This window comes from Jaculus jaculus, chromosome 9 (genome assembly GCF_020740685.1).
Source record: "Jaculus jaculus isolate mJacJac1 chromosome 9, mJacJac1.mat.Y.cur, whole genome shotgun sequence".
In the NCBI taxonomy this organism is placed as follows: domain Eukaryota; kingdom Metazoa; phylum Chordata; class Mammalia; order Rodentia; family Dipodidae; genus Jaculus; species Jaculus jaculus.
The window spans coordinates 92,782,727-92,807,659 of record NC_059110.1 but is presented as its reverse complement, the minus strand read 5'-3'; the positions used below and the strand labels follow the sequence as shown (position 1 = coordinate 92,807,659).

General features: G+C 49.3%; 2 protein-coding genes across 2 annotated transcripts; one reads left to right on the top strand and one right to left on the bottom strand.

The window, feature by feature from the left end:
* The first annotated feature begins 1,990 nt into the window (after positions 1-1,990).
* Nle1 (notchless homolog 1) lies at positions 1,991-10,409 on the top strand. Its single transcript, XM_045159777.1, has 13 exons — positions 1,991-2,006; positions 2,139-2,282; positions 4,294-4,511; positions 5,000-5,079; positions 5,656-5,732; positions 5,870-5,967; positions 6,280-6,472; positions 6,922-7,057; positions 7,201-7,247; positions 8,021-8,223; positions 9,204-9,363; positions 9,454-9,524; positions 10,081-10,409. The coding sequence occupies exons 1-13, from the start codon at positions 1,995-1,997 to the stop codon at positions 10,091-10,093; spliced, it is 1,452 nt and encodes a 483-aa protein (XP_045015712.1). The 5' UTR covers positions 1,991-1,994; the 3' UTR covers positions 10,094-10,409.
* Positions 10,410-12,572: 2,163 nt separating this feature from the next.
* Fndc8 (fibronectin type III domain containing 8) lies at positions 12,573-24,714 on the bottom strand. The gene is made up of 4 exons (XM_004664562.2): positions 24,506-24,714; positions 16,897-17,266; positions 13,857-14,090; positions 12,573-12,725 (listed from the first exon to the last, which is right to left on the bottom strand). Exons 1-4 carry the CDS (start codon positions 24,712-24,714, stop codon positions 12,573-12,575), a joined length of 966 nt encoding a protein of 321 aa, XP_004664619.1.
* Between the last annotated feature and the right edge of the window lie 219 nt (positions 24,715-24,933).

The window sequence follows — 24,933 nt, the reverse complement described above, 5'->3', positions numbered from 1 at the left end:
GGATGAATAGATGGCTGGATCCTCTACCCTCATGATATCCCAAGCTCTGGGCTTCATTGTGGGGTAAGCAATGAGGTAATATTATAAAGAATCTCTCCTCCAGCAGAGAACTATGGTTCTGTGACTTTTCCAAGGAATCCTACATTCAAATCCTGATTCAATCATTCATTCCACAAGAATTTTATTTGGATGCAGAGAGAGAGAGAGAACACACCAGGGCCTCTAGCTGCTGCAAATGAACTCCAGACATATGGGCCACTTTGTGTATCTGGCTCTACATGGGTACTAGGCAATCAACCTAGGTCATTAGGCTTTGCAGGGAAGAGCCTTAATGGCAACTAAGCCATCTCTCCAGCCCTCTTTGTTGCTTTTCTTTCTTTCTTTTCTTTTTTTTTTTTTTTTGTAGGCAGGGTCTCTCTGTCTCTCTAGCTCAGGCTGACCTGGAACTCACTATGTAGGCTCAGGCTGTCTTCGAACTCACGGCGATCCTCCTACCTCTGCCTCTCAAGTGCTGGGATTAAAGGTATGCACGGCTTCCTCTTCCTCTTTTTGTAAGAAAAACAGTTCTATCTGATAAGGGCTCACTCTACCTGTGACCTTGAACTCACAGTGATTCTCCTACCTCTGTCTCCCTCCTGAGTGCTGGGACTAAAGGCATGCACCACCACACCTGGCTTCTCCCTTTATGTCTTGCTTAACCTTTATTATCTCTTTCTAGGACTTCTCTTCTTTGGCCATATGCTGTAGAGGAGGGGACACTCAACCCCATCCATTACAGTTCCAGACCAAGAAAACTGTTCTAAAGCTCATATTCAGGAAGGACATGCTTTGGAAGAATTCAGAAAGGACCTCATGGATCATACCTATAATTCCAGCACTGGGGAGGCAAGAGATAAAAGAACCACAAGCTCAAGGTCAGCCTGGGCCACATACTGAGACTCTGCCTCAAAAACAAGCAATCAGGACTGGAGAGATGGCTTAGCAGTTAAGCACTTGCCTGTGAAGCCTAAGGACCCAGGTTCGATTCCCCAGAACCCACATAAACCACATGCACAAGTTGACACACACATCTGGAGTTCGTTTGCAATAGCTGGAGGTCCTGATGCTTCCATTTTATATAAAAGAAAAGGGGGGTAAAAAGCAAGCAAAATACAAAATATTTTTTAAGAGAGGTAAGGGGGTGTTGGGGAGATAGCTCAGTGGTTAAAGACGCTTGCTTGCAAAACCTACAAGCTCTGGTTTGAGTTCCCAGTATCCACAGAAAGCCAGATGCACAAAATGGTGCTTGTGTCCAGAGTTCGTTTGCAGCAGCAAGAGACTTTGGCGCATTCTGTCTCAAATAAATAAAATAAAAATATTGTTAAAAACAAGAGGTGGAGAGATGTTTCAGCAGTTAAGGTGCTTGCCTACAAAGCTTAACAACCAGTGTTCGATTCCCCAGTACCCACTTAAAGCCAGATTGGCAAAGTAGCCCAGGCATCTGGAATTCATTTGCAAGAGAATATGCCCATTCTATCTCCACCCCCACTTGCAAATAAATATTTTAAAAAATAAAGAAAACGAAGTTTCTGCCTCAACCCAATAGCATCTGGTGTGTATTCCACTCATGGAGGCAGTGAGGGTGGGGTGGGATGGGGCTGCTACCTGGACCTTAGGGCTGTCAACCTTTGCCATTTCCTTCCTATATCAGCTGGAGGGCAAACCAGTTAACTTCTCGGGGTTTTGACTTCTGTCGTCTACTTAAAGGGATCAAGAACCCCTGATGTGAAGAGTGTAAAAGCTGACCTAGTCTTGTAAGGCACTGGGAGGGACAACATACAAGGCTGCTATCCTGAGCTGAGAGAGGCCCTAGGTGAAGCCAATAGCAATCCCAGGCCCGGAGCGGTGTGACTCTCTCCTCCGAACGCCAGGGGCCGCTGTGGCCGCCGGCGGCCCGGCGCGATGCGGAGGCGACGCTCTGTCCCACCTGCGCCCTTCTCCACGTGGGTCGCAGCATGGCGGCGGCGGTGGGTGTGCGCGGACCCGGCCGGGGTGTCCGGGCTTGGCCCGGAGTGCGGGGTGGGATCCCCGGGCCGGAGGGAAGCGAAGGCGTGACGGTGGGGCGGCGATGCTGATGGCCGCTCTGCTTGTTCACGCAGGACGAGGAGGCGGCGGGCGACGTGCAGCGCTTGCTCGTGCAGTTCCAGGATGAGGGCGGCCAGCTGCTGGGCTCCCCCTTCGACGTGCCCGTGGACATCACGCCCGACAAGCTGCAGCTCGTGTGCAATGCGCTGCTGGCCCAGGTGAGGGCGTGGGGCTCCCACGGAACACCCACAGACCGTGGGCCCCGGGGACTCTGCTGCTCACCGACTGTGGGCGTCCCGCTTGGAAGAAGTGCCAGCCAAGTCCTCCAGCGGACCACCTTGAGCGCCCTGGGCGCCGCCCCACATTAATACCCCCATTTTAAGACGTGGGCATAGTGAGATTAAATAAGAAGCCTGATGTTACACAGTACGTGGTAGATCTGAGATTGGAACCCGGAACTGTCAGACTCAAAACCCGCGCCTCTTTAACCTTCATGCCAGAGTGGAGTGGGGTGCTTTCAGGTGCCCCTCCAGTCCCCAGCTCACTGAATCAGATCCCCCGTGGTGAGCGCTCTGAATTTTTGTTTTGTTTTGTTTTGTTTTGTTTTGTTTGTTTTTCGAGTTAGGGTCTCACTCTAGCTCAGGCTGACCAGGAATTCACTCAGTATTCTCAGGGTGGCCTCGAACTCATGGAGATCCTCCTACCTCTGCCGAGTGCTGGGATTAAAGACATGCACTAACATGTCCGACTGAATTTTTTGTTTGTTTGTTTGTTTGTTTTCTTTTTTGAGGTAGAGTCTCGCTGTAGCCCAGGCTGACCTGGAATTCAATCTGTAGTCTCAGGGTGGCCTCGAACTCACTGTGATCCTCCTACCTCTGCCTCCCTAGTGTTTTGTTTTACGAGATAGAGTCTTGCTGTAGTCCAGGCTGACTTGGAATTCATGAACTCATGGTAATCCTCTTACCTCCGCCTTCCCAGTGCTGGGATTAAAGGCGTGCGCCACCATACCCAGCTGAATTTTTTTTTAATATTTTTTATTTATTTGAGAGAGAGAATGGGTGCACCAGGGCCTCCAGTCACTGCACACAAACTCCAGATGCCTGCGCCCCTTGCACATCTGGCTTATGTAGGTCCTGGAGAGTTGAACCAGGATCCTTTGGCTTTGCAGGCAAGCACCTTAACCTCTAAGCCATCTTTCCAGCCCTGATTTTTTTTTATTTATTAACAACTTCTAAAAAATATCCCATGGTAATACCCTCCCTCCCTCTACTTTCCCCTCTGAGACTCCATTCTCCATCATATCCCCTCCCCATCTTCAGTCAATCTCTCTTTTATTTTGATGTCATGATCTTTTCCTCCTATTATGATGGTCTTGTGTCGGTAGTATCAGGTGGATTTTTTTTAATTTTGTATTTTATTTACTTACTTGCAAGTAGAGAGAGAGTGGATGTGCCATGGCCTCTAGCCATAACTCCAGACGCATGCACCACTTTGTATATATCTAGCTGCATGTGGTGGGTACTGGGGAATTGAACCTGGGTCGTTAGGCATTACAGGCTACTGTCTTAACCACTGAGCCATCTCCAGCCTCACTGCATTTTTAAAAATCATTTATTTTACAAGAGAGAGAGACAGAATGGGTGTGCCCAGGCCTCTAGCCACTGCAGATGAACTCCAGATGCATAGGCTATCTTGTGCATCTGACTTTACCTGGGTGCTGTGGAATCAAACCTGGGTCCTTAGGCTATGTATGCAAGCACCTTAACTGCTGAGCCATCTCTCCAGCCCCCTACTCAGCATGTTTAACTGTGTCTTACTGCATAATGTGATAGTTTGAAATACACTCTGTCATGCTTTATGCTAACCCTTATCCTGGACTTTAAAGAGCACCAAGGATCTGAAATAGTCTTAGCAACAGGATATCGAGCTCATGACTTAGTTACCCTGAGCCTGTTTTTGTTGTTGCTGTTGTGGTTTTAGCTGTTAAGTGGGACATTAATGTCTACTGGAGTTTTGAAGTGTAGATAAAGGGTTTCAAACTGCTGTGTCATAAGATCACTCAAGGATTAAAAAAGATCTTGCTCAGTGGAGAATAACAAGAGTTTTCCAAGTGGAGTGGCTCAAAAGATGATAGCTATGCACCCCTGCCCCCAACACATAAAGGCCTCTTGCACATCCATCCATGCCAAAGTTGCCTGTTATCTTTTTTTTTTTCCCATGCCCTTCCAGGATGAGCCCCTGCCTCTTGCCTTCTATGTCCATGATGCAGAGATTGTCTCCTCACTGGGGAAAACCCTGGAGTCCAAGGAAGTGGAGACAGAGAAAATCATAGACATCATCTACCAGCCTCAGGCTATCTTCAAGGTCCGGGCAGTGACACGCTGCACCAGCTCCTTGGAGGGTCACAGCGAAGCAGTCATTTCTGTGGCTTTCAGCCCCACGGGAAAGTAAGGACGGGTGGGGCATGGGGAGCTGTCTCTGACTGGAGTGGGGAGAGACCTCCAGAGTTAGGACTGATGAGGCCCTCAAGCTGCCTGCACTGGGTTTCAGTTGCAAACAAGGGACTTTGCTATTGGAGTTTGGTCCCCAAAGGCTAAGGGTACCTTCAGGAGATTAGAGCTGTTTCTTTCCAAGTTCAAGGAAGTGAGGTTGAGGGGTGTGGCTTAGCCCTGGAGTGCTTGCCTATCATGTGCAAGGGCCTGGGCTCCATCTCTGGCAACTGGAGGAAGAAACTGTTTATAAGCTGTAGCTGCTCCTGTCGGGAGGGAAGAAGAGAGGTGGCATCAGTGTCGTGTTTCTCCTCCTCAGGGAAAGCAAAGAGTGCAGGCCCAAATTCTGTTCTTGGAAGACGATGGGCTAGGCAGCAGAAATGAGCGCGTGCAGTGCTCAGGGTGGGCCCCGCCTCTGCAGCAGTCAAGCGGCCTCTCTTCCCCAGGTACCTTGCCAGTGGCTCTGGAGACACCACTGTGCGCTTCTGGGATCTCAGCACTGAGACACCACATTTCACATGCAATGGTCAGTATGCATTTAGCCATTCTAGGGGTATTTATGCAGTGTCAGGTGACTTATTCTTTATCTCTTGATCTCCTAAAGAGGTCCAGAGCAGAATCCAACGTCTTAGCATCTAATTCAACTGCCTGTTCCTAGGTGGACTGTTCTCTTGAGCATAACAGCTACTTAGAGAGAAGCAGAGACCAGACTGATGCAGGTTGTAGGGAGGAATTGACACACTGATAGCAAGGACAGCCTGGCTTAAAGTCAGCTTCTACCGCAGAGGTTCTCAGACGTCAGCCAGCACACGTCAGAATCGGCTGGAGGGCTTGTTGAAATAGAGAGCTAGGTTCCGGGTGGTACTACTCATCTAGAGACCACCCTAGGGGAATCACTGCTGTGCCGTAGGTGTGGGGGTGGGGCCATCTGTGTGCTCCCTGTCTAAGCTTCAGTTTCTGCATCTGGAAAACAGGGTAATTCTTGCTTTGCTTCTTATCTTAAAGTTCATTTATTGGACAGTTGGCCAAGGAGGGCCATGCTCTGCTAGGCACTGGAGGTTAAGGTGAATGGGGCCCCTCCTTTCTCCTTCTGCTTTCTTAGGACACAGGCACTGGGTCCTTAGCATATCCTGGTCCCCAGATGGAAAGAAACTGGCATCGGGATGCAAGAATGGCCAGGTAAGTGGTGTTGGGATAACCAGGCAGGGAGTCAGGTTCTGGGATCTCTGGGGAAGTCTGGGGCGGTGGCAGCTGGGGGACCTTTGGTGTGACAGGCGGCAGAGGGGTCATTCATTGAGCTGCTGTCCTTCATTCAGATTCTTCTGTGGGACCCAAGCACAGGAATGCAGGTGGGTAGGACCCTCGCTGGCCACAGCAAGTGGATTACAGGCCTGAGCTGGGAGCCTCTCCACGCGTAAGTGACACCAAGCTGAAGCGGAGGCGCTGGCATCAAAGTTGCCCCCTGCCCCTGCTCAGTGCAGACATTTTCTGAAGGGGATGAGCATCCAGATGTCAGTGAGGGCTTGGCCAGGTGTGAGGATGGCCTTCTGAGCCCAGGCCACCCTTTGCTGCTCGTCATGGCTCCTAAGCACGGCTTTGCTGTGCTGCCAGATCTGCTCTAAAGCTGTCAGGAGATTGTCCCTGGCTGTGGAATGTATAATGGGAGGTGCTGTGGGCAGACAGGCCCTGCCAGGTCACAACTGAGGCCACATGTCACCCTCACCAGGAACCCTGAGTGTCGCTACGTGGCCAGCAGCTCCAAAGACGGCAGCGTACGGATCTGGGACACAACTTCAGGCCGTTGTGAACGCATCCTCACTGGGCACACGCAGTCTGTCACTTGCCTCCGATGGGGCGGGGACGGGCTGCTTTACTCAGCCTCCCAGGATCGCACCATCAAAGTCTGGAGGGCCCATGATGTAAGAGCTGGGCGGGAGGACACGGGCTGGTCTAGCAAATCCTGGGTCACAGGAGCTGGTGCTGCACACCAGCTCGGCACCAGCAAGCCAAGCGTTTTGTGAAGTGGCTCTGTGGGGGGTGCTGTAGTACTGTGGGGGTGCCAGGGACACCCCCCACAAACACACACAATGTGGTCAAGCTCTGGCAAGTCCTTCCATGTGCCTGTTGTTATCTTGATGTGCTTCACCCTGAAATGGGCTGGTGCTCTCACTTCTCAGATGGGGGGTGTAAGCCCCCGTGTTTCACGAAGATCACAGGGAGTCAGTGATAAAGTCTTGGCGTCCTGATTCATGTCCTGTGCCACTTATCCCAGGGTGGAGGGTGGGTTTGAGGTATGTGCTCTGTCCTTATGTCTGTAGACTATGGATGTATGTATCTGCTTATGTATAACCCTTGTCCTCTGTCCTAGGGTGTGCTGTGCCGAACTCTTCAAGGCCATGGTCACTGGGTGAACACCATGGCACTCAGCACCGACTATGCCCTGCGTACAGGAGCCTTTGAACCTGCTGAGGCCACAGTTAATGCTCAAGACCTGAAGGGGTCCTGTGAGTGAGCAGCGGGGCTGGGGAGGAAGGGCTGGTCGGGGAGAGACCTGTCCTCAGCTTGGTGGGCAAGGCTTGCTGTTGGTGGTGGATTTTCTAAGCAAACTTGTTCCTCATTTCCTCTCCTCTCATGTCGTACTGGACAGTGAAGGAGCTGAAGGAGAGGGCATTGAGCCGCTACAACCTGGTGCGGGTGAGTGTGCCAGCCATGCGTGGCCCCAGCTGGGGCCCTTCCTCAGCCAGCCTGGGAGACTCCACAGACACTTGGGCCTCTGTCTTCTAGGCTTAGCTCCGTGTACCTATTCCAAAAAGTTGATTTTGGCAATCTCCCTTTATAGTTCCCAAATCTTAATGCAACAGGCCCATTTTACATCTTTACTACTGTTGTGTTATATCTTACTTAGTTTGGCATTTAGGGAATACGTTCTCTGGTCTAACATTCAAAGAGATGACAGAGGTAGAACATGAAACATCACATCCATTGCTACCAGTATCTTGTGTCTCTTCAGAGATTTCATACAAACAGTATGTACATGCAGTTTAGACAAACAAATACAACCCACATCAAAAACTCCAACCCTGGGCTGGAGAGGTGGCTCAGCAGTTAAGGCACTTGCCTGGAAAGACTAGGGACCCAGGTTCGATTCCCCAGTACCCGTGTAAAACCAGATGCACAAGATGGCACGTGCATCTGGAGTTCATTGGCAGTGGCTAGATGCTTAAGCATTTAAAAAGCTCCAACCCTTTCCAACAAGTATTCTGCACATTGCTTTGTCATGAAATTACATCTCTTGGTGATTGTTCCATGTGCGTATAGAATTCCTGTGCCCTTATTGGGGAGGTGACTATCCTGGGGTCACATGTGAACTTTGTGACCATGTCAGGACTCATTTTCCTAGTCCTGGCCTCTGTCCCTGGTGTGAATAGGGTCTGACTGCATCCAACATGGTGTGCTTTCTTGCCCAGGGCCAAGGACCAGAGAGGCTGGTGTCTGGCTCAGACGACTTCACCTTATTCCTGTGGTCCCCAGCAGAAGACAAAAAGCCCCTGACACGGATGACGGGACACCAGGCCCTCATCAACCAGGTTCTCTTCTCTCCTGACTCCCGCATCGTGGCCAGTGCCTCCTTCGACAAGTCTGTCAAGCTGTGGGATGGCAGGACGGGCAAGTGAGTGGAGGGATGGGCTGTCCCCGTAAGCAGTGGAGCGTGGCATGGCAGGAGCTTGGCCATGCTGTTCGCTGCCTGTGTGACCCTGGCAGGAGCCTCCCCTTCTCTGGAATGCAGACTCCCACCTCAGCACCAGCCAGGGATTGATGAGGTGGCATCTTTAAGACCAGCTCTGGGTGGCACAGGAAGTGGTAGTGTGTGTTGCATTGAAGGCAAGAAGTAGTGTTGGAGTGGCCGCAGGGCCGGGCATGCAGCCCGGAGGAGGCGGGGCAGTGTGTAGGACTGTGGCGTGCCTGGTGTGCCCTCAGAGGGTGGCCCGCACTGCAGCTGCACTGCATCTCCCAGGACAAGTGGGGGCTCCACTCTGGGCCTCGTGAATCAGAACTTGTATTTCTGTAGAGTTATCGGCTGATTCTACCAGCACGTTTGTGAAGCCCTGGGGTGAGGAGGCCTGGTGCACTTGGAGCTAATTAGGTTGGCTGAGAGGCAAAGATGGGCACATGCAGAGAAAAGGAACAACAAGGAAGCCCTTGTTGAGGTAAAAGGGAAACATATGCCTGCCATTGTGTGCTTTTACACAATGGGTAATTCAGTTCCTTACTAAAATTGGGAATCCAAGTCTCAGGAAAACCTAATGGCGTTTACAGACAGGCACAGCTGGACTGTATTGACTTGACAGTTCCAAGCAGGCCTGGACTACCGGTACTCCGTGGCACCTGTCAGCAGGCAGATGGGCTAAGCAGGTGGGCGCACTGGACTCTCAGGCACACAGAGTCGTGCAGGTCTGGCTTGGCAAGAGGCAGCCCAGGAGCATCTCGTTTGGAGAAGTTTTACAAAATAGTAATGACCAGTAATGATACGGTCTGGCATGGGGGCTAGACAGCCCAATTTTGTACAAGCTCTCTGGCAGTGTCAACAGTTCGCTTGGCCATAGGGGACATGCTTGAAAATCTAATAACCATTGTCTTTCCCTGGCCCAGGTATCTGGCTTCCTTGCGTGGCCATGTGGCTGCTGTGTACCAGATTGCCTGGTCAGCCGACAGCCGGCTGCTGGTCAGTGGCAGCAGTGACAGCACACTGAAGGTGTGGGACGTGAAGGCCCAGAAACTGGCCACAGACCTGCCAGGCCACGCAGACGAGGTAGGGCCGGCCCTGTGGGGACTCTATTGCTGCTGATCTTGGCCTTTGGCCCTCACCACTCCACTGTCCTCCCCTTCCTCCTTGGTTTAGGTATATGCCGTTGACTGGAGTCCGGATGGCCAGAGAGTAGCAAGTGGCGGGAAAGACAAGTGCCTCCGGATGTGAGTGTGGGGGTAGTGACTGGGGTGCTCCTCTATCCTGCTCCTCAGCCAGGCCTTCTCTTAGCTCTCTGCCATGGCGTGGGGTTCAGAAGGGCTTTCCTGTGCTCACCCTGTCTAGGTGAGCCAGACTCTCTGGGCAGTTGAGCTGTGGGATTATGGGAGACCTTGGAAACACCTCCAGGTCTCTAACTCACGGCAGTAGACTATCAGGTTTTGCAGTTGGGGGTCCTGCTTTCAGAGCCTTCGAGTATGCAGGCAAACAGACTTCTGTTAGATCCTCCTAGACAGGGTGGTCATAAAGGAAGATAAACCCTGACACCTAAAAATACTATGTTCCTAGAGGCGTCTCGCTGCCTGGTGGTGGCATTGCGCTGCCATGGGATGAGAGCAGGTCCTGGCACGCAGGTGGAGGGGGTGGCTGCCATGGGATGAGAGCAGGTCCTGGCACGCAGGTGGAGGGGGTGGCTGCGTTTCATAGCCAGGGCAAGAGTGATGTCTGGCTCGATGCTGTTGGTGAGCCCTGGATCCCCACCGTGACTCCCCTCTTCCTCCACAGATGGAGGCGATGAAGCCACAGCTCTCCAGCCCCCACCGGGACTTGGCCTCTGCCATCTGCCCCCCCTGCCAGAGAGCGGCAGTGCACTTACCCTCCTCACCAGCAGTGACCTGGGGACATGTGTGGCTACCTGCTTTGGGATAGGTCCCTACCTGTGGCATGGAGTCCCTGGGGTTGTACTGAGCTAAGCCATGGGCTCCTCGTCTCTTGCTGGTGTTGACAGCAGTGGCGGAAGCCAGGCTCCCCACAGGGCCTCTGCAGCTCCCCCTTCTCAGTGTCAGCTGGCCATGCTGTGACCAAATAAATAACTTATATTTTGTGTGTTTGAATTGCAGTTCCTTGTCCTAGATAGAATACCCAGGGTTCAACCAAGTTAGGTCCCTGTGGCCCGCCCTTGTATTGGATGGCAGCCACCCATGCTGACCAGGAATCTGCCCTTCCACCTGGTCGCCTGTGCTCTCTGGTCATACTAGCCATGTGCCCGTTTGCAGTAACCAGAATGATGCTTATCTAGAGACACAGTTCCTCCTCATCCTCGCTCACTAAGGCTGTGCCATTGGGTGTCAGAGAAAGTCCAGCCTCTTTGGCACCATATTGCCCGAGGCTCTGCCAGACCTTGAGCACCATGCTGGGCTCTCAGGCTGGAGATGAAGACCGTGGCCATCCCAGAGGACTCCCCGTGGGGCAGGGAGGCACCCCCATGAGAGCTGTAACTGATGTGGGCATGGTATGACAGAGAGACCTGGTCTGTCTGCCCTGTGAGGATTTTCTTTTCTTTTCTTTTTTGAATATATTTTATTTATTTGAGAGAAAGAGGCAGAGAGAATGGGCACGCCAGAGCCTCCAGCCACTGCAAACGAACTCCAGATACATGCGCCCCCTTATGCATCTGGCTTACATGGGTCCTAGAGAGTTGAACCGGGATCCTTTGGCTTTGTAGGCAAATGCCTTAACTGCTAAGCCATCTCTCCAGCCCGAGAACTTTCAAGTAATGAAGAGATGCCTCCTAGGATCTCTAGGCCCCAACCAAGATATTCCCCAACATCCACTTCCTCCTCCAGACACAGCCAGATTCAGCATATCTGCTCAGGTCAGGACTGCTTGGGCCACAGCATAACTGATGTTGGGTCCTCATCATGGGTGCTTTCACATTTTTGCCCATTACCCAGCCATCGTCCTCAGCGTCCCCTCACACTGGCAGTGGGGCTGTGGAGGGACGCAGTTCCATATCACAGTAACCCTGGGCCTGAAATGTTCTCATGTCCTTGTCCTTTGGATGAGATACCTGCTGAGCCCAGGAGGTGTCAGTACCCATTCCTCAGAGAAGAGCCAGGAGTCAACCAGGCCCCCACCCTTTGCACTGTGGCCTAACCACTCACATCAGGCATTGACAGCTGAAGGTGCTGTCCTTCCTGATAAGAATTTTAGTCCAAGGGCTGGAGAGATGGCTTAGCAGTTAAGCTCTTGCCTGTGAAGCCTAAGGACCCCGGTTCGAGGCTCAGTTCCCCAGGTCCCACGTTAGCCAGATGCACAAGGGGGCGCACGTGTCTGGAGTTCGTTTGCAGAGGCTGGAAGCCCTGGCGCGCCCATTCTCCCTCTCTGCCTCTATCTGTCTTTCTCTCTGTCTGTCACTCTCAAGTAAATAAATAAATAAAAATTTAAAAAAAAAAAAAAAAGAATTTTAGTCCAAGAGCCAGCCTATGGTCCAGCCACCCTGGTTCTAGGTCCCCTGATGCAGTTTTTACATGATACTTTGAAGTTATGGCCCTATAGAGTCTATCATTTTTGATTAAACTTCCTACTTGAGTTCCTAGCAGCCAAGTCCCTACTATTGAGAAAGAGTTATATCACTGGGGGGCGGGGGACTGTAAAGTGTGTTTGGGGAACATCTGATTCCAGCCCAAGGTTGTGGAAAGAGCACTTTAAGAGTTGTGTTTGCTGTTTTGGGTGTTTGCTTGCAGTTTGTTTTCTCTGTGTGCTTGGATGTCTGAAATTAAGCAGTGTCTTCCACTGAAAGGAGTTTCCCCTGGATCTATAAGCCTGAAATAAATCCCCTTCCTCCCTACACTCTGTCTGGTTGGATGCATCCGCAGCATGGAGCAAAGACTGCGACACCAAGCCATCTAGACTCACTCCTGGAAGAAATCAGCTGAGGCTGTGAAAATAGAAAGCAGGATTTTGGGGTCCTGGGTGGGCCTTCCGTTCTTTAATGAGGAACCTGGGCCCGGGTCTGGGCAAGGACAGAGCCTAGCAGCTGTGGGCAGTGAATGAGTATGGTCCTGTCTGAGGTGTCTCCAGGTAAACAGCTCCATCTGTTGGTCAAGATCAGGGGTGAGGTTCCGGTACTGCTGCTGCCAGGGCCTGGGCTGGCAGGGTAGTTGATGGTCCTCTGGCATGGTGCTGGTGGTACAGTACATCTCATGGCTCCGGTTCCCAGGGGCTCTGAGCCAAGGCTGATGGTGGGTGAAGAGTATACTGGTGGTCCTTCCCAGCTAGTAGGGGTGTAGGTATTCCAAATCCTCCACCCGCCGCATGTCTTCCATCTCCATGAACACGGTTCTCCGCTGTGGGGGTTTGCGCCGCACGGTGACCTGGATGGGGTTGCTCTCAGGGAAGCTGCTGATGTCATTAGGCACAGTTGCAAACTGAAATGAAATAAGAAAACCCCTCCAAATGCCTTTCCAGACCAGAGCCTGGCTCTCCCCTTATCTCTATCACCACTGCCCCCCCCCAACCTCCCAACACACACACACATCGTTCTGTCTGCAGAGTAAAAACAGCCTCATCCAATTCAGTCACTGTCCCAGGGATCAAGTCCAAAGAGGCAGGACGCAAACCTTCACCTCCGCACTGTGTTTCTAGCCAAAAGGCTCTCAACCTGGGCCCCGCTACCTACAATCTGTTCCCTTTGGCCTCTTCCCTCTTTCCCACAATTCTTGGTCCACTCAATTAATGGTAAAGTTAAGGAATTTGAGAACCAAAGGTTTTGGAAATGAGCACTCTGGACACGCTACTGCATACACCATGGATACACACTGCTGCAAACACCGTGGACACACTATTACATACACTGTGGACACTGCTGCATACACCGTGGACACCCTATTACATTGTGGACACTGCTGCATACACCATGGACATGCTATTACATACACTGTGGACATGCTATTACACACACTGCTGGATACAGTGTGGACATGCTATTACATACACTGGACACACAGCTGCATACACCATGGACATGCTATTACACACACTGTAGAAAACACTGCTGGATACAGCGTGGACATGCTGTTACATACAGTGTGGACACTGCTGTAAATAGCATGGACATGCTATTACATACACTGTGGACACACTGCTCCATACACCGTGGATGCGCTATTACATACACTGCGGACACACTGCTGCATACACCGTGGACACGCTATTACATACACTGTTCACACTCCTGCATACTTGGTGGACACGCTGTCACATACACTGTGGACACTGCTGCTTCACCGTGACATGCTATTACATACACTGGACACACTGCTGCATACGTTATTATCCTAGCATACCTTGGAGCAGCTAAACCCCTAAATTCACAAGAAAGCAGGCTGATATTAATGCTTATTGGCCCTGACAGGATGAAAGTGAGGAGGGACCTGAGGCACTAAGGTCCCTGTCTCCTGTCTGGTCTTTCATTTGCAATTTCTCCCCATCCAGGCCAGTGGTTCTGGCCCCAGCGCTCCAGGAGCCTGGGCCGGGCTTCCCTTTCCTTCAGGACTCACTTTGTAGGGCTTGCACCATTTCCCGACCCCAGCTGTATTGACAGCGCGGACAGTGAGGCAGTATCTCGTGTTGGGCTTCAGCTCCATCAGCTTGACAGTGGTCCCCAAAATCTTGTTGAAGATCCATGGGCGATTCTTGGCTTTGGTCAGTTTCCCCTCTTGCTTGGCTGCCTCCTGCAGCAGCACCTGGTAGAAACTGACCTGCTGCTTGCCCACAGCGTAGGTCCAGGAAATCTAGAAGACAGCCAAGATGTCCTCAGACCCCGTCTGTCCCTCCAGTGTGGGTCATAGGACCCACTCACATCCTTGCCTCCAGTGGAGCTCAGACTGGTCTGAAGAAAGTGTGGGGCAGGACTGGAGAGATGGCTTAGTAGTTAAGACGCTTGCCTATGAAGTGTAAGGACCCAGGTTCAATTCCCCACTACCTACATAAGCCAGATGCAAAAGTGGCACATGAGTCTGGAGTTCGTTTGCAGTGGCTGGAGGCCCTGGTTTGCCCATTCTCTGTCTCTCTCTCTCTTTCAAATAAATACAATACTTTTAAAAAATAAAGAAAGGCCAGGTGTGATGGCGCATGCCTTTAATCCCAGCACTGTGAGTTCAAGGCCACTCTGAGATGACATAGTGAATTCCAGATCAGCCTGGGCTAGAGTGAGACCCTCAGAAAAAAAAAAAAAGAAAAGAAAGTGTGAGGCTTATGCAACCACCTGGCCTGCTGCATGGGCCGCTCTCCCTGGGAACACCACCTACCTTAGGGAGCGCACCCTCATTCCATAGTTCTAGACTGTCAGTTGAAAGGTACCTGAGATCATCTTGTTCACCTCACTTGTTGCATGCTTTTGAACTCATTGTAAACCATGGAAGACTTAGTAAAACATATTGCCAGACCCTATTGCCAGTTTCTGCCCCAATAGAGTCAAGAATAATGGAAAAGGTTGAGAATTTAAGTTTCTAACAAGTTGCATGGGATCCCACTGTCTGGGATCCATACTTTGTAAACACTGCTATGGGCTAACAATAAAGCCTCCCAGTTTATCTTCTACTATACAGCTCAAATTTTATCAATAAGGCTAGGGTGTAGCTCAGTGGTAAAGCACTTGCCTGGCATCTGCAAGACCCTGGGTGCAATCCTCAGTACTGGGGGAAAAAAATCACATCACCATTTGATATTAAACCTTGTAAAAAAAAAAAAATAGCCCAATTTTGCTTACAGAAAAATCTGTTAAGAGCTGGAGAGATTGCTCAGCAGTTAAAGGCACTTGATTGCAATGCTTGACAGCCCAAGTTCAATTCCCCAGTACCCAAATGCACAATGTGGCACATGCGTCTAGAGTTTATTTGCAATGGTAAGTGGCCCTGGCACACCCATCCCCTCCCTTTCCTTTCAAATAAATAAAAAAAATTTTTTTGAGCTAGGGTCTCACTGTAGCCCAGGATGACCTGGAACTCACTCAATAGTCCTGGGCTGGCCTTAAACTCACAGAAATCTTCCTACCTCTGCCCTCCCAAGTGCAGGGATTAAAGATATGTACCAGTATGCCCAGATATAAACAAAAGAAAAAATTTAATATTTTTATTTATTTATTTGCAAGCAGAGAAAGATAGAGGACCGAGAATGGGGTACACCAGAGTCTCTAGCCACTACAAACAAACTCCAGATGCATGGGCCACTTTGTGGATCTGGTTTTACATGGATACTAGGGAATCAAGCCTTGGTCATTAGGCTTTTTACACAAGTGCCTTAATCACTAAGCCCCAACAAAATATTTTTTAAAAAGAAAAATGGGCCGGGCATGTTGGCACACACCTTTAATCCCAGCACTCGGGAGGCAGAGGTAGGAGGATCACCATGAGTTCAAGGCCACCCTGAGACTACATAGTGAATTCCAGGTCAGCCTGGACCAGTGTGAGACCCTACCGCAAAAAAAAAAAAAAAAAAAAAAAAAAAGTGCTGTGCATGGTGGCGCACACCTTTAATACCAGCACTCAAGAGGCAGGAGAATCACTGAGTGTGAGGTCAGCCTTAGACTACATAGTGAATTTCAGATCAGTCTGGGCTAGAATGAGAATCCTACCTAGAAACAACAACAACAAAAATGTGTTAAGTATCCTTATATTGGAGGACCCTAAATTAACTGTCCCCTCTCCTGCCAGCTCCCCCATTCTGCCTCCCATCCTCCAGGACAGTGCTATTGGACTTGCAGTTCATGAACCACAATGTCAGCGCCACTTGGGTAATTTTTGTTAATGCATTTATGTGGAGAGAGAGGTGAGTGTACACATACATGCGTGTGTGCGTGTGTGCGTATGGAGGCCAGGGGACCACCTGTGCTGTCATCGTCCTCAGGAACGCCATCACCCACTTTGAGACAGGATCTTTCACTAGCCTGGAACTCATGATGTCTCCACTTCCCCGGCACTGAGAGTATAAACATGTGCCACCTGGCCCAGGATGTTCGTGTGGATACTTGGGATTGAGTTTCAGTGCTAGGCAAGCACTCCACCCACTGAGCTATTTATCCATCGCCTCAACACCACCTGGGAGTGTTTTAGCAACGCACATTCTCAGGCCTCACCCCAGCCCACTGAGGACGAGCCTAGACAAGATGGCTTATAGCACCATAACTGTCAGAGCCGTCATTTAGGAGATGGGATCCACAGAGGTCTCTGCCCACTTCCTCCCACACTTTCCCAGTTTCTGGTCCTTGCTTAGGTCAGCCATGCCGTGGAAACTCTTTTTTCCTCCCCCAGCTCCAATGTTACCAAAAGCTACCAGGAGTATTCCTACAGCTGGAAGTCTCCTTGCTTTTCCTCTGGATCCCTGATGGTATTTGCACTGTACCTTTCCCGCACCATGCAGGCAAACCCTGAGCTCGCACTGGAGCTCTGGACAGATTGTGCCATCCCCACTCCCTTCCCAAGCCATGAACTTGAGGTCCAGATGTAGTGAGCAGCACCCTCGCCCTCTGCAGGGAGCTCAGTTCAGGGCCCACAGGTGAGCAGTAAGCCTCTGCCAAGTTCCTGGACACGAGAAACCTACCACAGCCGTGGAGTCGCCCACAGTGTGCTCACAGATGAAAGGGGCTTCTGGCACATCCAAGACCACGGGTGATCTTGAGCGCGTCGAGGAGGTGTCCGTGTCCAGCTCAGGGTTGTCAAGATCCAGCAGGCCCCGAGGAGTCAACTGGGACTTCGATGGAGAAGCACAGACAGCCAGGTTTCCCTTGTCTTCGTTCTTGTCCAGTGACATTAAGCTGAGTTTGTTTAACTCACCCTCCAGCATCCCGGCAAAGAAGCTACTGTTTGGTTGGGTCACAGCCAGTTTGATGGGATTCAGCAAGGTGGAGGAGACAGGGGACATGCTGGTGTCATCCGAGCTGTATTCGGAATCGTCCACTGGCATCTGCTTCCTGGAGTGGAGGGAAGACAGGTGTCAGATGAAGGCCACCCAGCTCGTCCCAAGCCTGAGGACCATTGAACACCAGGCTTTGGGCTTGCCTTCCTAGCATTCCCTGCTGCTGAACAGCTTGGAAAACCCTCATTGTTCAGGCAGTAAAGCCGTCCAACTCTGCAGGAGGCTCGCTAAAACTGCAGATCCTTGGCTCCTGGTACCCAGTTGGGATGCAGTGAAAGCTGCATTTTCTTTAAAAAAAAAAAAAAAACCAAACTTTTATTATTATTTATTTTTATTTTATATATATATATACATTTATATATGCTTCTTTTTTTTTTTTTTTTTTTCGAGGTAGGGTCTCACTCTAGCCCAGGCTGACCTGGAATTCACTATGTAGTATCAGGCTGGCCTCGAACTCACAGTGATTCTCCTACTTCTGTCTCCTGAATGCTGGGATTCCAGGCATGCACCACCATGCCCCGCTCAAAAGCTGCATTTCAACAAGATCTTTTTTTTTTTTTTTTAAATTTTTTGTTTATTTATTTGAGAGCGACAGACACAGTGAGAGAAAGAGGCAGATAGATAGAAATAATGGGTGTGCCAGGGCCTCCAGCCACTGCAAACGAACTCCAGATGCGTGCGTCCCCTTGTGCATCTGGCTAAGGTGGGTCCTGGGGAATTGAGCCTCAAACCTGGGTCTTTAGGCTTCACAGGCAAACGCTTAACCGCTAAGCCATCTCTCCAGCTCTCAACAAGATCTTGGAATGATTCTGAGAGCCACAATTTGAGAAAGCACTACTCCTTCTAAAGTGGGACCCAAGTACCCAGGGGATAACCTTCAAGAATGTGGGGAAATGTCTACAAGTACCTAAGAAGAAAATAATAAATTGAGCTTTACTAATATTTGTACACTGTTGTTTCATATTTAATGTATTTTGTTTTTACTTACATGTTAATGTCATCCAACAATATTTTAATGTGTATCATCTAAAGATTAATAGTCTACATTATGTACAATACACATCGGATAAATGCTTTTTTTCTTTTTCTCTTCCACTGCGTGTGGCGGTACCTACCTGTAATCCCAGCACTCAGGAGGCGGAGGTAGGAGGATCACTGTGAGTTTGAGGCCACCCTGAGACTACTGAGTGAATTCCAGGTTAGCCTGGGCTAGAGCGAAACCTACCTTGAAAAACTGAAGAAAAAAAAAATAATAATAAATAAATAAAAATAGGGTTGGCGAGATGGTTCAGTGGCTAAGAGCACTTCCTGAGCAAGCATGAAGGTCTGGGGCAGTGTGGGGGGTACTGAGTTCGAATCTCCTGGACCCACATAAACAGCTGCTTATTGCCATGTGCATCTGTAACCCTTAGTCCTGTGGGGAGCAGAGACTGGGAAGCTCATGAAAAACACAGACAAACATCAATGACATAAACAGCAAGCTCTGGGCTGGAGAGCTGGCTTAGTGGTTAAGGCACTTGCCTGTGAAGCTTAGGGACCCGGTTTCAATTCCCCAGGACCCACGTAAGCCAGATGCACAAGGTGGCACATGTGTCTGGAGTTCATTTGCAGTGGCTAGAGGCCCTGGCCCACCTCTTTCTCTCTTGCTATCTGTCTCTCTTTCTCTCTCAAATAAATAAAGTTTTTGAAAAACTTTCTCCTTTTTATTTATTTATTTGAGAGAAAGAGAGTGGGTGCACCAGGGCCTCTAGCCACTGCAAACCAACTCCAGATGCATGTGTCACCTTATGCATCTGGTTTACGTGGGTCCTGGGGAGTGGAACCTGGGTCCTTAGGTTTCGCAGACAAGTGCCTTAACCGCTGAGCCATCTCTCCAGCTCTAAATAAATAAATTTAAAAAAAAGGCAGGCTCCAGGATCAATAAGAGACTCTGGTTAAAAAAAACAAAACAAAACAGGCAGATGAGCAATGGAGCGGTACACCCAATGTTGGGCTCTGGCCAGCACAGGTGAGCCCACCCTGTCAAGGGCTGGGAGGTTACATGAGCACATACACATGTATACACCCCCCCACATACACACATGAATAAAAACAAAACACTTGGGGTGGAGGAATGGCTTAGAGGTTAAGGCACTTGGCCGCAAAGCCAAACCACCCAGGTTTGATTCCCAGGACCCATGTAAACCAGATGCACAAAGTGGTGCATGCTTCTGGAGCTTGTTTGCAATGGCTGAAGGTCCTGGCACACCCATTCCCTCTCTCTACCTCTCTCTCTCTCTCTCTTTCAAATAAATAAATAAAAATAAAAAACACATTGTCCTCCCATTCTTAGTTTTCACTGTTGTGAAGTAATTTAGACACACATACAAAGAGTAACACAGTAAACTTCCACTGGTCCCTCCTCCTGCTCCCGAAATAAACCCTCATTAGCATAGTTAAAACCCCTTAGATAGTTCTCTCACTGTACCACACATCCTCCAACTCAGAGGTAACCAGCAGAGTAAATTTAAATTTTTCCACTTATTATTCACTGTATGTCTTAAGTTTATTATATATGTATGTTATCCCTAGGCAAGTCCTATGATTTTGCATGTTTTAGACTTTGTATAAATAGAAGGAATTATTCAGTACATATCCATCTGCAAGCTGCTTTTTCACTCCATGTTGTGTTTTGATTTCTCTGTATTAAGACACATAGCTCAGTCATTTCAGCTGTCTTATGGTTTGTCATTGCATGGATACTGGCATTGTTACTGTGGTTTGCTATTACAAATAAAAACTTTATACATTATTCTCCACTATTTAAACTCTTTTTTTTTTTTTTTTTTTTTTTTGCTTTTTTGAGGTAGGGTCTCGCTGTAGCCCAGGCTACCTGGAATTCACTATGTAGTCTCAGGGTGGCCTTGAACTCATATGGATCCTCCTACCTCTGCAACTTTGAGCTAGGATTAAATGTGTGCACCACCACACCTGGCTAAACAGGTTTTTTTTTAAATATATTTTTTTTAATATTTATTTATTTATTTATTTGAGAGCATCAGACACAGACAGAAAGACAGATAGAGGGAGAGAGAGAGAAAGGCCCGCCAGGGCCTCCAGCCTCTGCAAACGAACTCCAGATGCGTGCGCCCCCTTGTGCATCTGGCTAATGTGGGACCTGGGGAACCGAGCCTCGAACCAGGGTCCTTAGGCTTCACAGGCAAGTGCTTAACCGCTAAGCCATCTCTCCAGCCCTAAATATTTTTTATTTATTTATTTGAGGAGAGAGAGGGATTGAGAGAGAGAGAGAGAATGGGTGTGCCAGAGCCTCCAGCCACTGCAAACTCCAGATGCATGCGCCCCTTGTGCATCTGGCTTACATGGGACTTGGAGAGTCGAACAGGGATCCTCTGGCTTTGCAGGCAAATGCCTTAACCACTAAGCCATCTCGCCAGCCTTTATTTATTTATTTATTTATTTATTTATTTGAGAGTGACAGACACAGAGAGAAAGACAGATAGAGGGAGAGAGAGAATGGGTGTGCCAGGGCTTCCAGCCTCTGCAAACGAACTCCAGACGCGTGCACCCCCTTGTGCATCTGGCTAACGTGGGACCTGGGGAACCGAGCCTCGCACCGGGGTCCTTAGGCTTCACAGGGAAGCGCTTAACCGCTAAGCCATCTCTCCAGCCCCAGCCTTTTTTTTTTTTAACTGACCAAGTAAAACATTTTTGTGTGTATTCATGTGTGCATGTATTTGCACTATGTGTGGAGAGCAGAGGACAATCTCTGGTGTCACTCGTCATTTCCCAGGAACACTGTTCACGTCCTTTGAAACAGGCTTTCTTACTGTCTAGGAGCTCACCGGTGAGGCTAGGCTAACTAGCCAGCGAGCCTCCTATTGCCACCATCTCAGCACTGGGACGACAGGTTTGTACCATCGCTCTGGCACTTAAAAACTATATATATAAAATATATTATGTATTATATGCTATATATATAAATATTTATTTGTTTTCAAGCACAAAGAGAAAGAGAGAGAATGAGAGAGAGAGAATGGGTACACCAAGGCCTCTAGCTGCTGCAAATGACCTCCAGGTTCATGAGCCACTTTGTGCATCTGGCTTTACGTGGGTGCTGGGGAACTGAACTTGGATTGTAAGGCTTTGCAAGGCTTTGCCTTAACCGCTAAACCATCTCTCCAGGCCCCTCTCTGGCAGTTTCATCTCATGCTTGCTAGGCAAGCATCTTGCTGATTGAGCCATCTCCTCAGACCCAAACATTGTTTTTTACTTTGACCCAAAGCAAGAAGGACATATTACATGACCATGTGCTACACATAGACATGTGCTCATAAGTAAAAAGTGCATGTCACGGACCAATTTTTATTCTAGGTGGGATGTGCTCGGGAATTTCTAGGTCTGTGTTAATTCATTTTAATCATTCTTCTTTCTACCTGCTAAGATTTCCTGAACCATGAATATTCAAGTCCATGATGTGAGTTCCTTAGTTCATGATTGGTTGATAGGCCATAGGCTATATTTCCCCTCTCTAACTTTCAGACAACTAACTTCTGGGAAATCCAGATCAGGCCAGATGTCCTCTGCTGGCCCTTGAGGGACATTCAGAACAAATGATCCACCCCCACCCCCCATCCTGTATTTATAGGCTGCAGAGTCTGGATAATGACGTCACTTCTGCTTCAGATTGTCTTAATGAATCTACGTTGCAGTCATCTACTAGAAATGCTGGGCCAAAGTGGGCGTGGAAGGCCACGGGGTCTGGACTACATGCTGGACATACCCTCGTCCCCATGCCCACAACAGCCCTGTTGGACATGTGTTAGCCCTGTTTTGAAGTGAGGGACTGAAGGTACCTGATCTCAGTGAACTTAGCTGAGGCCATATATATCTAAGTGGTAGAACTTGAATTTGAACTTGGGTCTCCTTACCCAAGACTTTCCCAATGGACTTTAAAGTTTCCTATAAGGCAAGACCTTATTTACAGTCCTTAGGGGATGAACACACATTCCTATCTGTTATCTAGACCAGGGCATAGTTTGTGGAACCCAGTGAATGCTGAACTGTGGAATCCCTTTTCAGAAATTATGAAGGAGTTGGAGAGATGACTCAGTGGTTAAGGCACTTGCCTGCACAGCCTAATGACCCAAGTTTGATTCCCCAGTACCCATGTAAAGCCAGATGCACAAAGTGGTATGTGCATCTGGAGTTTGTTTGCGATGGCTAGAGGCCCTGGGGCACCCATTTTCTCTATCTCTGCTTGCAAATAAATAAATAAATATTTTTTAATGTGGAGGGTTGTGGAGACAGCTCAGGGGATAAAGTGTTTGCCGGCAAGCACGAGTGCCTGAGTTTGGACCCATGGAACCCTCATAAGGCAGGATGGCACAGTGCAAGTGGCAGTAATCCCAGTGCGCCTGCAGTGAGAAGGGAGGCAGAGACAGGAGAGTCTCTAGAAGACTGTGGGCCGACTAGCCTGCTGTGTGCAGTGGTGAACAACATGAGACACCCTGCCTCAAGTAAGGTGGAAGGCAAGGACCAACACCCAAGTCTTCCAACCTCCACATATGCATTGTGGCACACACACACACACAAATATATATTTTTAACTATGTAAGATTCCAAAACAATGACAACATAGCTTTAAACTCAACCCAGGCTCTTTTCTAAGAGTCGGCTGTGAATGCATGGGTTGAAGGACTCAGGAACCAGATGCACGCCATGACAGGCTTCAGAGTCCTCAGTAGGCCTATGTTTCTGTTTCCCAGCAAGATCTAAGTTTTTTATCTTCTGGTAAGGGTGGGTTTAATGGTTACTGGAAACTGACTACACCATACATTCCTGTAGTCATACCTAAGTTCAATTCCACTAGCCCCAGCCCGCCAACTTTGCCCGCCAAAATCCTAAGCCAATCAGAAGAGTATACTGTTTAAATCAACCAATCATGTACCCATCCCCTTCTAAGTTCAAATCCATATACCCATCCCCTTTGTCTATGTTCAAATCCCTATAAAAACCCTACCCTCCCACTACTCGGGGCTCATGTACGGACCCACTGTGTCAGTGAAGTCAAGAGACCGAGTTTAAACCTGAATTAAAGCTCCTTGCCCTTGCATACGTCTTTGGTTCTCCTTGGTGGTCACTGGGGGTGCCGAGAACTGGGCATAACAGGGTCACATCCATGAAACTACCCAGATTTTTTTTTTTTGAGGTAGGGTCTCAAGCTAGTCCAGGCTGACCTGCAATTCACTATGTCATCTCAGGCTGGCCTCGAACTCATGGCGATCCTCCTACCTCTGCCTCCCTGGTGCTAGGATTAAAGGAGTGTGCCACCACACCCTTCAAAATCTTATTTCTTCAGCCCACATCCCTCTACACTGACACCTCTTCTCTGGAGAATTTCCCTGGAGATTCTCCTCAAACATTACTTCCTCTAAGAAGTCTCTCTTCCCTGCATCCTGTCTCAAGCTAGACCAAACCCCTCAAAAATTCCCATGATCCTTTAAGGTATCCTGTCATAGCACTTACCAGGCTGTCAGGCAGTGCTGTACCATTCTCTTTATTACCTGACACCCCTCAAAACCTACAAGTCTGATTACACCAGACTTGATAGGTTTTTTTGTTTGTTTGTTTTGTTTTACGAGGTAGGGTCTCACTCTAGCCCAGGCTGACCTGGAATTCACTATGTAGTCTCAGGGTGGCCTCTCATGGTGATCTTCCTACCTTTGTCTCCTAAGTGCTGGGATTAATGGTGTGTGCCACCACGGCTCAGACTTGATAGTTCTTGAAGGCAGGGACTGTGCTTCCCAGCTCTGTGTTCCCCAGAACTTAACACTGGGCCAGATTCCTCGCCAGGGAGAAAAGTTTTAAGGGCATGAAGTAGAGGAAGCTTACACTCACTAAGAGGAGCAGTGAATCTCAGTTGGAAGAAAGGAAGGAAAGAAGAAATGGAGGGAGGGAAGAAGGGAGGGAGGGAGGGAGGAAAGGAAGAAGAGAAGGTGGGAAGGATGGAGAAGGTATCAAAATGGGAGGACTGAGGTGGAGGAGCTGGTGGTGAGCACCTAGCCAGACAAAGCAGAAAGTGAAACACCCTCACCCTGACTCTGCCTGACCAGGAAACTTCCTGCAGGAGGCAGTCCACATGCTCTGAGGACTGACATGGTGGGGCTAGGGAATGTGCCAATAGTGACAGCTTGCCCACGTGCTTTTCCCTGCTGGCCCCGGGAGTGGGTTTGAAGACTTCTGCCCACCCCCAGCTTTCCTGGGGAAAGGCCAAAGGCTCAGGCTTCTTTCTTACATGTGGTTGATGGCATCTTCCTCCAAGTAGTTAACCAGGCTGCGTCTTGAGGAAAGCGGGAGGCCTTTGGTAGCCTTGGTGCGGTTGGTGAACTTAGGATTTGGACAGGGCTTCAGCAGCTGTTCGGCCGCATTCATAACATTAGGGGTTTCCCTCGTCTGTACTGCCTCTTCCCCGTCCCCCACTTTACAGAGCACCTCTGATGCCATTTGGTGTGTGTGTGTGGATCACAACTTTCACCATACAGGACAACCCAGCTGACAGGAAACAGAGAGAAACTATGGGGGCAGAAGACCCACCTACCGCTTTGGTGTGATGGGGGAGCAATGGACTGACTTCACAATCATCAAAGAGTGTAACAATTAGGGGCTGGTCTCCCTTGGTATGAGGCTGGCTGTGTAGCTGGTCAGGTCCAAAACCAGTGTCAT

Bases quoted from the DNA above. Each gene is read 5' to 3' on its own strand.
- Nle1 (XM_045159777.1), top strand. The intron at 4,512-4,999 runs GTAAGGACGGGT...TCTCTTCCCCAG, and splicing joins GCTTTCAGCCCCACGGGAAA to GTACCTTGCCAGTGGCTCTG. The intron at 5,733-5,869 runs GTAAGTGGTGTT...TCCTTCATTCAG, and splicing joins CGGGATGCAAGAATGGCCAG to ATTCTTCTGTGGGACCCAAG.
- Fndc8 (XM_004664562.2), bottom strand. From the start codon at position 24,714: ATGGCATCAGAGGTGCTCTGTAAAGTGGGGGACGGGGAAGAGGCAGTA. The intron at 17,267-24,505 runs GTAAGAAAGAAG...CCTCCACTCCAG, and splicing joins GAAGATGCCATCAACCACAT to GAAGCAGATGCCAGTGGACG. The intron at 12,726-13,856 runs GTGAGTCCTGAA...ATTTCATTTCAG, and splicing joins AATGGTGCAAGCCCTACAAA to TTTGCAACTGTGCCTAATGA.